The 15,805-nt window shown below is 36.8% G+C and overlaps 1 protein-coding gene across 1 annotated transcript in view; it reads left to right on the top strand.

Annotated features, from left to right (window-relative positions):
• Nucleotides 1-15,805, top strand: part of LOC133451364 (splicing regulator ARVCF-like) — an 89,644-nt gene that overhangs the window by 67,512 nt on the left and 6,327 nt on the right. The window contains exons 5-8 of the mRNA XM_061730344.1: nt 1,080-1,191; nt 2,003-2,090; nt 4,417-4,470; nt 11,283-11,374. Coding sequence (XP_061586328.1) covers nt 1,080-1,191; nt 2,003-2,090; nt 4,417-4,470; nt 11,283-11,374 — 346 coding nt within the window. The remainder of the gene's footprint in view (nt 1-1,079; nt 1,192-2,002; nt 2,091-4,416; nt 4,471-11,282; nt 11,375-15,805) is intronic.

Here is a 15,805-nt window from a genome sequence, read left to right as displayed (position 1 = left end):
CAGTGGAAATTGCGTCGTGGCACTAACGGGCAGCAACGGCGTGCTGCCACTCACTCGCTTTATTTTATTGTATACTATTTATATACTTATTCTAACTTTTACTGTGACCACCAAATAATGTGGTTTTCCTGTCCTCCACATCTTCCACAACATCTAGATCTAAGTCTCCGTGAAATTCAGTGTCACGGTGGCTGGACAGTCTCATTCATCCTGACGCCAAACAGGCTGCAGGAAGCCACTGCGCATGCTCAGTAGGGTCATTCATATGCATTTATGGTAAAATGTGGGCGTGTAGAGGGCGGGATATGAGGCGGATTCAGCTGCGCAACCTTCCAGCTAGACTGTGATTCATAAAGCAACATTGTGTGAAAGTCTGCGTGCACATGGTTTTATTGATCCGGATTTTTTTTTGCGCCCGGCATTTTCGGCTTTTGAGTGTACGTGGACTTTTAGTATGAATCCTACGCAGTCCGTTTTAAATGAGGCCCCAGGTCAGTGTTGAACAGATACAATCCTAGAAATATCAACAAGACCAGGTCAGTGTTGGACTGGTACTTTGTGTGCGGTTGTCGGTCAAGCCGGTTGTTCAGGATTGTGATATTCATGTTTTGTAAACTGTGCATGTCGCTGTTCCAGTGAGACATTTTTCACAGACCCAGAAAGCTAAAGATGTAAGTTCAAGAGAAGTTTCCAAAAGCGGGTTCTTGTGTGGAGACGTATTGATCGTACTGAGAGCCACAAAGAAGTATGAATATAACGGTTCTTTGCTAGACCAAATAGCTGTTTCCTCTCAGCCTCGTGAGATTACATTTCTTTGATGTGACCCCCCCCCCGCCACCTTTCCAATATTTTAATTAATACCGGTGGCTAATGAGGTAGCTAATGAGAGGAAACGTGCACTCGTCTGGTTATGAATTAAAAAGCAGAGCCCGGAGCTGCCGGGGGACGCGGTGTCTCCGAACAAAGAGATTGATTGCAGCAGCGACCGAGCTAACTCGCCAACCATCATTGTGTTGGAGGTTTTTGATTTTAATTGCTTTGGTAACTACTTCATTTACTTTTTTTGCTGTCACCGTCAGCCAATCAGGACGCGAGACAAAGGCGGCGTCCCACGTGCTGCAGACGGTGTGGAGTTACAAGGATCTGAGGAACGCTCTGACCAAGGACGGCTGGAACAAGAGCCACTTCCAGGTGAACAACCTTCATCTAGTACACAGTTTAATATCACACAACTGTTATCCAGTACACAGTTTAATATCACACAACTCTTGTTGATACTCTCACAAGCACGGGATTTAGAGAAGCAGCACTTTTCCATCACTTTGTAACGCTTTTCCCATTAAAAGCATTACAAAGTATGTTAGTAGCATCATTAACTATTCCTGATTTTGCAGAATATTTTCAGATGAAATGTCTAAAAATAAAAAAGAATGATATGAAATATGTGGAAATCAAGTGAAATAACATATTAAACACTTCAAGGCAATGCAACTTACTTCTAATATTCATCTTTTCAAACTACACTGCAAAAACGTAAAATCTTAACAAGAATATTTGTCTTATTTCTAGTTAAAATATCTAATTTTTTGTTAAAAAAATCTCGTTACACTTAAAACAAGACTCATCACTGGAAAAAACAACAATTTCCACCTGTTTCAAGTAGATTTTCACTTAAAATAAGTTGAAAAATCTGCCAGTGGAACAAGATTTTTTTGCTTGTAATGAGAAGATAAATCTTGTCCCACTGGCTGATTTTTCTACTTATTTCAAGTGAAAATCTACTTGAAACAGGTGAAAATTGTCAAATAACAAGTTAATTTTCTGGTAATGACTCTTGTTTTAAGTGTAATGAGATTTTTTGACTAAAAATGAGACATTTTAACTAGAAATAAGACAAATATTCCTGGTAAGATTATGAGTTTTTGCATTAAGAGAGAAAACAGCGCTTCTGTCGTCCATCAGATGGACTTATTACATGTGGATTGCTTTTCTCTTCACTCAGCCCACCGCGACGACGACCCCAAAAACAGCCAAGAACGGCAAAACGGGTTACGATGACACCACCCTGCCCCTGATGGAGAAGAACCAAGGTCAGTCCGCCTGCCGGGTGTCGGTGTGAGTCCGGGTTTGTTGCTGTTTCTGCCTGTCCAGAGGATAGAAATGGGAAGGATTATGCAAAACGCCACATGAGAACGGTCTGATGAGTGTGGTTTGACAAACACAACATATGCATGATCATTTCTGCCGTGCTAAATCTGAGCACATGTTTTCATCCTCAACAGATCCCATAAAATAGTAAAAAAGTCCAAATCTCTGTGCACTCGGCCACACGATGAGGTGGCTCCTTGTAGGTCCTATAATGTAATAATTTCACCCTATAGTGTAATCATTTCCTGAAAATATAATAAAATTTGCACTTAACTCAATCAAAAATGTAATAAAATCCAATAATGTAATAACTTCACCAATAATGTAATAAAATATCCTGACTGATATTGTAATAACATTTTTACCAATAATGTAATACCTTATTATTGGAAATTTATTACATTTTCAGGTGGGTCTTTTTTTTTTCCAAAACTGATAATGTAATACTTGACAAATAATGTAATATATATGTTCATTTTCAGTCCAGAGTTCTACATTTTGTGTTTTAAATATCTAAGAATGTTTTATACGCTGGATTTGAAACACCAGAATGACTATTGGGTTAAATTGCAGACTTTGAGTAGCATGTAATAAATTCCCAATAATGTAATAAGGTATTACATTATTGTTAAAAATGTTATTACAATATCCGTCAGGATATTTTATTACATTATTGTTGAAGTTATTACATTATTGGGTTTTATTACATTTTCAATTGAGTTAAGTGCAAATTTTATTACATTTTCAGGCGTTATTACATTTTCAGGCGTTATTACATTTTCAGGAAATGATGACATTATAGGGTGCTACACTCCTGTTAACAACGTGTTTAAAATCTGTTGAACAAAATGTAGCAAACGGGGCATATTTGAGGTTCTATTTGCAGCTTGAGGGTGAATACGCGCTTGTACTACACTGTTTTACACAACATGATTGTGTGTGTGGACTAAAATTAGACGGCAGAAAAGCAGCGTGTCATCCAGTGAAGTGTTTTAAATACAACAATGGAGCTGACAGGGATTAAACACTTTAAACGGCTGCAGCTGTGAGCGTAACTCTTTCATCATTGCATCTTTGTGGGATTTCTTTTGACACTAACAAAAAAAAAGGTTAGGTAGCTTTATTATCCCTGAGGGGCAATTTGTTGTTCAGCCAGCAGAAACACATGAAAACAATACTCACTATAATCATATTAGACTCATTGCAAGAAACGCTGAAAAATAAAGAAAATAATGAAAGGAATTAGGTCATGAAGTAAATTGCATGTTTTTCTTAAAATATTAATCTTAAGGAAGTAAGCAACTAGAAAATAGTGATCTCACTCAGCGTGCGTCCACTTCCTGAGGAATTATTTGCCCATTTTGATGCAACAAACGCTATTCATAAGAGTCGAAAATAGTGCACATAAAATGTGAGACGGGGCTTTGAACGATATACGGCTGTCGTGTCACTAAACCTTTCGACTCTTCAGAAGCCGGTATTGATGGATAAGGAACAACATGAGCAGCATTTTACAAAACTGATGTAAATGGGCCAAGAATAATGAAATCAGTGAGCAAACACTGCAAAAACTCAGAATCTTAACAATAATAATTGTCTTATTTCTAGTTAAAATGTCTCATTTTTAGTCAAACAAATCTCATTACACTTAAAAAAAAGTGTCATTACCAGAAAAATAACTTGTTGTTTGAAGTAAATCTTCACTTAAAATAAGTAGAAAAATCTGCCAGTGGAACAAGATTTTTTTGCTTGTAAAAAGAAGATAAATCTTGTTCCACTGGCAGATTTTTCTACTTATTTCAAGTGAAAATTTACTTGAAACAGGTGAAAATTGTCAAATAAGTTATTTGTCTGGTAATGACTCTTGTTTTAAGTGTAATGAGATTTTTTTTAACTAAAAATGAGACATTTTAACTAGAAATAAGACAAATATTCCTGGTAAGATTTTGAGTTTTTGCAGTGTACAGTCGCATATTAGTGTTGTTTCCACAGTTGGAAAAATAAATGAACAAAAGTTTTCTATAACAGCAGCACTTTGAAAAATAGTGTTAAAGGGGAAGCTGCGGTTTACTGTCCTGATTTTCATTTTTTTCTTTTCTTTTCTTTTTGCATCCATACGTAAATCACAATGCTTCTGCCGCTCCACGCATATTTGCATCCGTTAATCACTGGCCGACGACTATAACCCTGGAAAGCAGCAGCTTTTTGGCTCATTGACAGACTGTTTGAGTGCCGCTTTTGTACAAATGGCATATGAATGCTTTTCAGGCCCGGGGAAAAGTGGCAGTGGTGATATGATACCTATGGATGAGCTGGGTCCAGGTAAGAGCCAGACTGCATGCTGGTCCTCAGCCCAAGAAGAGCTTGCTCTTCACTAATCTCTCTGCAGCGTCCAGTAACACGGAGCCCTAAAGGGACACGGATTATGTTTTTTTTTTATATAATGAGTTTTACGCGCGTGTGAAAGCTTTAAGTGAGCGCCTAAATTTGTTCTACACGAGTGCGTAAAAACAAGTACCGTATTTTCCGCACTATAAGGTGCACCTAAAAGCTTTTAATTTTTTCAAAAACTGGCAGTGCGCCTTATATATGATGATTACGGTAATGTCTGTTACTGTAGTCAGGGGGTGTTTTGGGAGAAATCTCACTTTAAGGTTCTAAAAGTGGTCGGCTGCACCAAAATGAATCACACACACACACTCGCTTTTGCCAAAATGATATATGAACCTTTATTACCAGCCAGAAAAGCAAGCATTTGCATAGAAGACACACACACAATTACTCTTTTTGCTAGGACAAGGTGTCAAGTTATCCCCCGCAAATGGCAGAGCAATATTACGCACACACAATTACACAGGGGCTAGGCCTTGATAACTCTTACCTCGACACAAGAGACTGGAGAGCCGAACAGTCCTGGCAGAGTAGGCCAAAAAAAACTGCTGGGCGTCCGTGCACTAGACCCGCAGCTGACTCTGACCCGGACTTCCGGCTGTCGCGTCTTTATACCTTTTTACTCAGCACCTTGCGGAGGGGGCTGAAAGGGCCCCTCCAACCCCCGCCTGCCAGGTCTCACGCTTCTCAAGCTCTCAAGTCTTGGTTCACACGGGAGCCAAGCGCCTCTCTCACAGTTACATTAAACAACAGGTGCATAGCTGATATGACTGTTTTGAGAATTAAGGACACAAAACGTATTTTTTCTTCCTTCAGGGGGATTGTGGGTAATGTAGTTGGTGTCGCCGAAGTAACGGCGCTAAAAACCTTAGGAATCGTCACAGACGTTCAAGACGACAGCAGCGATGCTGACTCACATAATGGCGACTTTGACGAGACGGAGCAAAGCTGGTTTTTATTTTGTTAATAAAGTTTGACATATGGTACTTCTTGTTTTTTTGCCTTTGCAGGATTTTGTAGCATTTCCTGTAGCGCAGCTCCATCAGGTAGATACGTAACTCAACCCCAGCCACTATATTCGCTATTTTACCAGATATTTAGTGTGCCTTATAATGCGGTGCACCTTATATATGCGGAAAATACGGTACATGGGAGTATTGCTGGAACTGGAACCATCCAGTTGCTCCTGCTCTGTTTATAAATGGAAATGACATTACAGGATTTAGCTGAGCTATACAGGACTGTCTCAGAAAATTAGAATATTGTGAAAAGTTCTTTATTTTCTGTAATGCAATTAAAAAAACTAAAATGTCATACATTCTGGATTCATTACAAATCAACTGAAATATTGCAAGCCTTTTATTATTTTAATATTGCTGATCATGGCTTACAGCTTAAGAAAACTCAAAAATCCTATCTCAAAAAATTAGAATATTCTGGGAATATTCTGTAAACCATAATCAGCAATATTAAAATAATAAAAGGCTTGCAATATTTCAGTTGATTTGTAATGAAACCAGAATGTATGACATTTTTGCATTACAGAAAATAAAGAACTTTATCACAATATTCTAATTTTCTGAGACAGTCTTATATTTTAACCTGGGACTCCATTATAAGGACATTACCACTTTGCTTGCAAGGAAACAACTTTAAGTGCTCACTTAAAGGTTTTTCGCATGCGCGTAAAACTCATTATAAAAAAAAAAATCTGTGTTCCTTTAGGGGCTACGTACAGTAATGCTTCCTTTTTTCTTTTTTTTGTACTAGCTTTCAAGGTTTTTTTTTTGGTTTGTTTTGTTTTCTAAGAGTTTGAGCCACTAAACACTCTTGTGTTTTCTGTCACGGCGCTCTTGGCTCTGGACTGAGAGTCAGACAGATGTTTCTTCATGATGTTTGCAAGGCCCCGCTCTCAAAAGATGTTTGCACAAAAGCTGGCGTTCAGCACTGAAGGATATGGATGTTCCCTTACTGCAAAATGAATATATTCTTAACTTTCCTCTGCTGTGCTTCCAACCAGTACTTGAGTTGTAAAATAAAATCAGGGGGGATGGTGGATTTGATCATATGGGGACAGATAATTTGTGCTGATTACAAATAATATAATATATTACAAATAATAGCAGTGACCAAAACAGCTGCAGAAATACTGCAGGAATGACATAGCAGCAGTTAAATGCAGCCTTCTGTAAGCTTTAAATATCCACTGGGCTTACATCAAATACATCAAAACACAACAATAAAAAACACTTTTCTGAACTTATCAATATGACTCTGTCCTTCACAGGATAAGTAACATGGATCACTGCAAAAACTCACAATCTTAACAAGAATATTTGTCTTATTTCTAGTTAAAATGTCTCATTTTTAGTCAAAAAATCTCATTTCACTTAAAACAAGACTCATCACTGTGGAAAAAACAACAATATTCACCTGTTTCAAGTAGATTTTCACTTGAAATAAGTAGAAAAATCTGCCAGTGGAAGAAGATTTTTTTGCTTGTAATGAGAAGATAAATCTTGTCCCACTGGCAGATTTTTCTACTTATTTAAAGTGAAAATTTACTTGAAACAGGTGAATATTGTTGTTTTTTCCACAGTGATGAGTCTTGTTTTAAGTGAAATGAGATTTTTTGACTAAAAATGAGACATTTTAACTGATATAAGACAAATATTCTTGTTAAGATTTTGAGTTTTTGCAGTGAAGAACGTGGCATCTTCTTGTTTCTTAGTAGAATAAAATATTCCATATCGATTAAAGGGCACTAGTGTGGACGATATGTTGTCATATCAGTGACATGCACACCAGGCACATTTGGTAAGGGATGTTGAGCCGCATTTTGTAATAACGGTGCATTTTGTAATAAACTGCCCCAACACATTTTGTAATAGATTTTGCCGAATTATGTAATAAATTATTACATTTTGAGAAGATTATTACAAAACGCACTTGCAACGTTTTTATTCTCTATAAAATGTAATAACATGGTGCATTATGTAATAACAATTCTAAAGCATAGTTTATTTCTTTGTTATTGGCCTATATAAGTCCAAACTAAGGTTATATTTGGAGTTTTATACATAGATTTATTGGGCTACATAGCTCTGAGGGAAATTGCATAAAAAACAACAAAAGTCACTCTTGTATAAATTAATTATTAAACAAACAACAATAATAGGTATTATTACATAATGCACCATGTTATTACATTTCCTAGAAAATAAAATATTTTCAAGTCTATTTTATAATAATCTTCTCAAAATGCAACAACAAAATGTATTACAAAATGCGTCTTTATTACAAAATGAAATGAAAAAGTTATTACATTTTGGACGTTTATTACAAAATGCACCGTTATTACGAAATGCGGCTCAACAGGGATCTGCTTTTTAGAGAAATCTGACAAAACATGAAATAAAGAAATAAAAACGTTCTTATTTTCTGTGAATTCACTTCAAGGGCTGTGTAAAAATGAATGAATCTATGTGAAGTGTGATAGTTGACTACACGCAAAAGTATTTCTTGAATGTAAAAGGTCTTATTTAATCACTGCAAAAACTCAAAATCTTAACAAGAATATTTGTCTTATTTCTAGTTAAATTGTCTCATTTTTAGCATTACACTTAAAACAAGACTCATCACTGGAAAAAACAACAATTTTCACCTGTTTAAAGTAGATTTTCACTTAAAATAAGTAAAAAAATCTGCCAGTGGAACAAGATTTTTTTGCTTGTAATAAGAAGATAAATCTTGTTCCACTGGCAGATTTTTCTACTTATTTCAAGTGAAAATTTACTTGAAACAGGTGAAAATTGTCAAATAACAAGTTATTTTTCTGGTAATGACTCTTGTTTTAACTATAATGAGAATTTTTGACAAAAAATGAGACATTTTAACTAGAAATAAGACAAATATTCCTGGTAAGATTTAGCAAGTTTTTGCAGTGATGAAATGCACATGTCCAGGTCAATATCCAACTTTGAAAAATGGTATACAGTAAATACTTGCTCGGGTAGGAATATTCTACACGAGTGCGTATTTACAGAAAGAATGGTTGGCATGATTTAACACCACTGACGTGATGATGGAACGTAACATGAGAGAAAGACACAAACCAAGTCTGGATGCATGTGTTGTCTGAGAGTTCGTGTCCAACAGCTTTCCTGGTTCCCTGTTCAGTGTTCAGTGTTCAGTGCACGAAAGCTTTACATCCGTCGCCTCACACATGCCTGAACAGTGAGGGCCAGTCCCAATCCCCCCCTAGTCCTACTTTTCAGCCTTACCCCTAAATTCTGCGCGTTCCCGTGAGGGTAGTGGTGTCCCAATTCCTCTTTGCATGTAGGGCTAGTGGACATAACGAGGGCTAGTGGACCTAACGAGGGCTAGTGGACATAACGAGGGCTAGTGGACCTAACGAGGGCTAGTGGACATAACGAGGGCTAGTGGACATAACGAGGGCTAGTGGACATAACGAGGGCTAGTGGACATAACGAGGGCTAGTGGACATAACGAGGGCTAGTGGACATAACGAGGGCTAGTGGACATAACGAGGGCTAGTGGACCTAACGAGGGCTAGTGGACCTAACGAGGGCTAGTGGACATAACGAGGGCTAGTGGACATAACGAGGGCTAGTGGACCTAACGAGGGCTAGTGGACATAACGAGGGCTAGTGGACATAATGAGGGCTAGTGGACATAACGAGGGCTAGTGGACATAACGAGGGCTAGTGTGTATGAATCTAGCCCTTCAGAGCGAGGGATTTCAGATACTGACTCGCCGACCGAGGGCTAGAGAAATTTCCCAGAATGCTTTACGTCATCATTTTCAGACTGAATCAAACAAAAAAACATGGCGGACATTTCTTATTTTTTAGTGAATAAAATCAATATTTTGAGTTAGTTTCTGCATAAAAATGCGTTTTTATTACATTTCTAACGAGAAATATATATTTTACTTTCATAATATTCACTCAGTGAATGTACATAATCACTCGCTTGTTTTTGTTGCGTTGTATCTTCAGATCTCGCCAGAATAAAGGCTGATTTATGGTTCCGCGTTACACCAACGCGTTCCCTACGGCGTAGACCAGGGGCCGGCAACCTAAAATGTTTTAGAGCCATATTGGACCAAAAACACAAAAAACAAATATGTCCAGAGCCGCAAAAAATGAAAAGTCTTGTATCAGCCTTAGAATGAAGGCAACACATGAAATGTCGAGAAAAAAGTCAAAATGTCAAGAAAAAAGTTGAAATGTTGAGAAAAAATTTGAAATGTCGAGGAAATAGTCAGAATTTCATGAAAAAAGTCGAAATGTCGAGATAAAAAGGGAAGGAAAAAGGAGGAAAAAAAGAAAAAAAGGAAAAAGAGAAGAAAAAAGGGAAAAAAAGAAGAAAAAGAAGAAATAAAAGAAATAAAAAGAGAAAAAAAGGAAAAAAGAAGAAAAAAAGGGGAAAAAAAAGGTCAAACATTTTTGAAAAAGCTCCAGGAGCCCCCTAGGGCGGCGCTAAAGAGCCACATGCGGCTCTAGAGCCGCGGGTTGCCGACCCCTGCCGTAGACTCTGCGTTGATTTAACGTGGAACCATAAATCAGATCCCGAGCCGGCGGCTCTTCTCATCCCCGAAAACTTCGGAGCAAATTTCTTAACAGACGTTATTTGGATAAACTGAGCCCAGGTTGGGGATCTTAACGGTTACTTTTACGCCTGAAAAAATATTAAAACTTAACCCTTGTGCTGTCTTCAGGTCAAGGAAGGAGGCAGGGAAGGAAGGAGGAAAGAAGGAAGGGAGGGAGAAAAGAAGGAAGGAAGGAAGGAAGGAAGGAAGGAAGGAAGGAAGGAAGGAAGGAAGGAAGGAAGGAAGGAAGGAAGGAAGGAAGGAAGGAAGGAAGGAAGGAAGGAAGGAAGGAAGGGAGGGAGGGAGGGAGGGAGGGAGGGAGGGAGGGAGGGAGGGAGGGAGAGAGAAAGAAAGAAAGAAAGAAAGAAAGAAAGAAAGAAAGAAAGAAAGAAAGAAAGAAAGAAAGAAAGAAAGAAAGAAAGAAAGAAGGGAAAAAATAAGGGAGGGAGGAAGGAAGGAAGGAAGGAAGGAAGGAAGGAAGGAAGGAAGGAAGGAAGGAAGGAAGGAAGGAAGGAAGGAAGGAAGGAAGGAAGAAAAGAAGGAAGGAGAGAAGGGAAAAAGGAAGGAAGGAAGGAAGGAAGGAAGGAAGGAAGGAAGGAAGGAAGGAAGGAAGGAAGGAAGGAAGGAAGGAAGGAAGGAAGGAAGGGAAAAAAGAAGGAAGGAAGGAAAGGAGAAAACAAGGAAAGAATGTACGAGGGGAGAAAAGAAGGAATGAATGGAGGAAAGGAGTAAAGAAGGAAGGGAGAAGGAAGGAGAGAGCAGGAGGAAAGAAGGAACAGGAGAATTAGGTAATTTTGACCCAAAGACAGTACAAGTGTTAATAAAGTGGCATATTAACAGCGCTACAGCAGAAATTAAAACAGCTTTTATCTCTGGGCTTCCTGATATGGTGTGACGTTTGTGCAAACGTAACTACGCAGTCGCTTACGTAGCCGAACGTAAACCACGCAGTGACGTAGCAAGTGGTGTCCCAATCCCTAGGGAACATTACAAGGACCCTACGCCTGTGGCTTCATTTTTAGGGCTAGTGGTAGAAAGTAGCGGGGGATTGGGACTGGCCCGAGATCTGTCCAGTGTTGTCATCAACCAGTGAGAATAATTCTCCGGCACTGTTCTCTGACCTCATCAGACGGCTACTCCACCATCGACCAGAGGGACAAGGACTGCAAATACAAGACAGCGGACGCTTCGGTGGAGCCCACGGAACGGGAGCCGTTAAAGGTACGGAGGAAACACACACTTTGATGGAAAGTTGATGAAATAATGACGTCCTGGGGAAATGTCACCGTATGCCCCTCTGGTGCACTGCAAAAACTCACAATCTTAACAGGAATATTTGTCTTATTTCTAGTTAAAATGTCTCATTTTTAGTCAAAAATCTCATTACACTTAAAACAGGACTCATTACCAGAATTTTCACCTGTTTCAAGTAGATTTTCACTTGAAATAAGTAGAAAAATCTGCCAGTGGGACAAGATTTATCTTCTCATTACAAGCAAAAAAATCTTGTTCCACTGGCAGATTTTTCTACTTATTTTAAGTGAAAATTTACTTGAACAGGTGATAGTTGACTACACGCTAAAGTATTTCTTGAATGTAAAAGGTCTTATTTAATCACTGCAAAAACTCAAAATCTTAACAAGAATATTTGTCTTATTTCTAGTTAAAATGTCTCATTTTAGTAAAAAAATCTCATTACACTTAAAACAAGACTCATCACTGGAAAAAACAACAATTTTCACCTGTTTCAAGTAGATTTTCACTTAAAATAAGTAGAAAAATCTGCCAGTGGAACAAGATTTTTTTGCTTGTAATGAGAAGATAAATCTTGTTCCACTGGCAGATTCTACTTATTTCAAGTTAAAATGTACTTGAAACAGGTGAAAATTGTCAAATAACACGTTATTTTCTGGTAATGAGTCCTGTTTTAAGTGTAATGAGATTTTTTGACTAAAAATGAGACATTTTAACTAGAAATAAGACAAATATTCTTGTTAAGATTGTCCCACTGGCAGATTTTTCTAGAATAGAATAGAAAGCCTTTATTATCATTATACTGGTACAATGAAATTAGGCAGCAGCTCCGTAAAAGTGCACACATGCAAAAACTATGTAAAGAAGTACTGTAAACAACAAAATGAAAAACAGGAAACATAAATATATATATACACTATAAAAAAGAGTGAATGGGAGGATAAAAATGTACATGAATGGGTGGAGGAATATTGCACTTGAAGTACTTGAACTACTTATTTCTACTTATTTCTAGTTAAAATGTCTAATTTTTAGTCAAAAAAAATCTCATTACACTTAAAACAAGACTCATCACTGGAAAAAACAACAATTTTCACCTGTTTCAAGTAGATTTTCACTTAAAATAAGTAGAAAAATCTGCCAGTGGAACAAGATTTTTTTTGCTTGTAATGAGAAGATAAATATTGTCACATTGAAACAGGTGAAAATTGTCAAATAATTTGTCAAATAAACTCATTTTTAGTTAAGAACTCTCATTACACCTAAAACAAGAGTCATTACGAGAAAAATAACTTGTTATTTGACCATCTGTTTTAAGTAGATTTTCACTTGAAATAAGTAGAAAAATCTGCCAGTGGGACAAGATTTATCTTCTCATTACAAGCAAAAAAATCTTGGCAGATTTTGCGAATTTCCCTGCTGTGGGACTAATAAAGGAATATCTTATCTTATCTTATCTTTTCTACTTATTGCAAGTGAAAATTTACTTGAAACAGGTGAAAATTGTCAAATAACAAGTTATTTTTCTGGTAATGACTCTTGTTTTTAAGTGTAATGAGATTTTTTGACTAAAAATGAGACATTTTAACTAGAAATAAGACAAATATTCCTGTTAAGATTTTGAGTTTTTGCAGTGCGTCTCTTTCTCCTTCCACATATTCCGCCGTGGTTCCTCATTAGAGGCTCTTAGTCATATTGATTCCGTAAAGAGGCTGGAAGTTGTCATTCTCTTTTAATGTTGCTGCCACAGCTCGGCGCCGCGGACGCCCTCAGATCTAAGAGCCGCCGCTTAATTGTGTGTAAGCTTTTGGAGTCTGTAAAGTAATTAATCTGAGACTCATTAAAAGAACCTCCAACAAGCAAGCACACGTCGCGCAGAGGAAGCCTGTGAGCAGAGCGCTGCGTTGGGAGAGGTCACCCGGCTGATTACAGAGACGCTTCGCGCTGCAGCCAGAGCCTGTTTATCGTCAGGCTGGTGATTAGCCGTCCAGCATCAAAGTGCAGTCAGATATAAATGGCCTCGGAGGGTGTCGGACATGTCAGATGACTTGTAAGTACTTTGGGTTGTTTAGATTTCATCTGCGGTAGATGGGATTTCCCCGCGGTGCTATGAAGATCAGTGCAGTAAATGAGTCGGCAAGAGTCACTTAAGCGGATGCACTGCAAAAACTCCAAATGTTAACAAGAATATTTGTCTTATTTCTAGTTAAAATGTCTCATTTTTAGTAGAAAAAAATCTCATTACACTTAAAACAAGACTCATTACCAGAAAAATGACTTGTTATTTGACAATTTTCACCTGTTTCAAGTAGATTTTAACTTGAAATAAGTAGAAAAATCTGCCAGTGGAACAAGATTTATCTTCTTATTACAAGCAAAAAAATCTTGTTCCACTGGCAGATTTTTCTACTTATTTTAAGTGAAAATTTACTTGAAACAGGTGATAGTTGACTACATGCTAAAGGTCTTACTTAATCACTTCAAAAACTCAAAATCTTAACAAGAATATTATTTCTAGTTAACATGGCTCATTTTTAGTCAAAAAAAATCTCATTACACTTAAAACAAGACTCATCACTGGAAAAAACAACAATTTTCACCTGTTTCAAGTAGATTTTCACTTAAAATAAGTGGAAAAATCTGCCAGTGGAACAAGATTTTTTTTGGTTGTAATGAGAAGATAAATCTTGTTCCACTGGCAGATTTTTCTACTTATTTCAAGTGAAAACTTACTTGAAACAGGTGAGAATTGTCAAATAACAAGTTATTTTTCTGGTAACGACTATTGTGTTAAGTGTAATGAGATTTTTTAACTAAAAATGAGAGATTTTAACTAGAAATAAGACAAATATTCCTGGTAAGATTTTGAGTTTTTACAGTGTATTAGAACCACCTGCGGATGTTAACTGTTTTAAGCAGCACCCTTTTATTCAGCTCCTTACCAACGCTAAATTAATTTTATTTTGGAATGTGTTGCATACTCAAACAGGGTTGGGACTTTTATGATATTTTATACAGGGTTTCAAGTTATTTTTAAGTTCCAATAAGGCAGGATGAAAGGACGAAACCCTTTAGAAAAAGTGCAGCGATACGGTGCACTGCAAAAACTCTAAATCTTAACAAGAATATTTGTCTTATTTCTAGTTAAAATGTCTCATTTTTAGTAAAAAAAAAAATCTCATTACACTTAAAACAAGACTCATCACTGGAAAAAAAACGACAATTTTCACCTGTTTCAAGTAGATTTTCACTTAAAATAAGTAGAAAAATCTGCCAGTGGAACAAGATTTTTTTGCTTGTAATGAGAAGATAAATTTTGTCCCACTGGCAGATTTTTCTACTTATTTCAAGTTAAAATCTACTTGAATCAGGTGAAAATTGTCAAATAACAAGTTATTTTTCTGGTAATGACTCTTGTTTTAAGTGTAATGAGATTTTTTAACAAAAAATGAGACATTTTAACTAGAAATAAGACAAATATTCCTGGTAAGAATTTGAGTTTTTGCAGTGTATGCAGTGTGAACATTTAGGCTCATCTATCTGCTTTTCTTTGCAGATTTAAAGTAATTCATGAAAACAAAGTCTAACTAAGTTAAGATTAAACTGGTAAACAGTTGAAAGAACATGCCGGAGTCAAACGCAACCCTACGTTGCTTGTTCCCTGTGTGCCATTTTGTGTGAAGCATTCTTTAAGCTAATCTGGGCAACAATCAGAATTTACCTCAAGAATGACTTTATTCAAAAGCTTTTGCTCAGTTGTAAATGATGCAATCTACTGAGCCCACCAGATAAAGGGCTAAATTGCAAATAGCAGCGAAAGTATGTCATGAACAACAATTTTATTTTGGTTTTCGGCATTTGTTGACATACATTTCATCATATTTACCCATAAAAAGCACCACAGCAATACACAGCAAAAACTCAAAATCTTACCAGGAATATTTGTCTTATTTCTACTTAAAATGTCTCATTTTTAGTCCAAAAAATTACACTCATTACACTTAAAACAATACTCATCACTGGAAAAAAAACAACAATTTACACCTATTTTAAGTAAATATTTTGCCAAAAATGAGACATTTTAACTAGAAATAAGACAAATATTCCTGGTAAGATTTTGAGTTTTTGCAGTGCATTTCTGTGCTTTTATGTACGATGGACGAAAGCAGCAAATTTAAAGAGCTGAAACTATCAAATATTTTACTTTTTTTGTCCGTGAAATGGGTCAAACTATTATTTGACTCAAAACAGTAGTTTAATAAATCCTGCACTGCAAAAACTCAAAATCTTACCAGGAACATTTGTCTTATTTCTAGTTAAAATGTCTCATTTTTAGTCAAAAAAATCTCATTACACTTAAAACAAGACTCATTATCAGAAAAATAACTTGTTATTTGA

Source organism: Cololabis saira, chromosome 9, assembly GCF_033807715.1.
Source record: "Cololabis saira isolate AMF1-May2022 chromosome 9, fColSai1.1, whole genome shotgun sequence".
Taxonomy (NCBI): Eukaryota; Metazoa; Chordata; class Actinopteri; order Beloniformes; family Belonidae; genus Cololabis; species Cololabis saira.
This window is presented reverse-complemented; position numbering and strand designations above follow the sequence as displayed.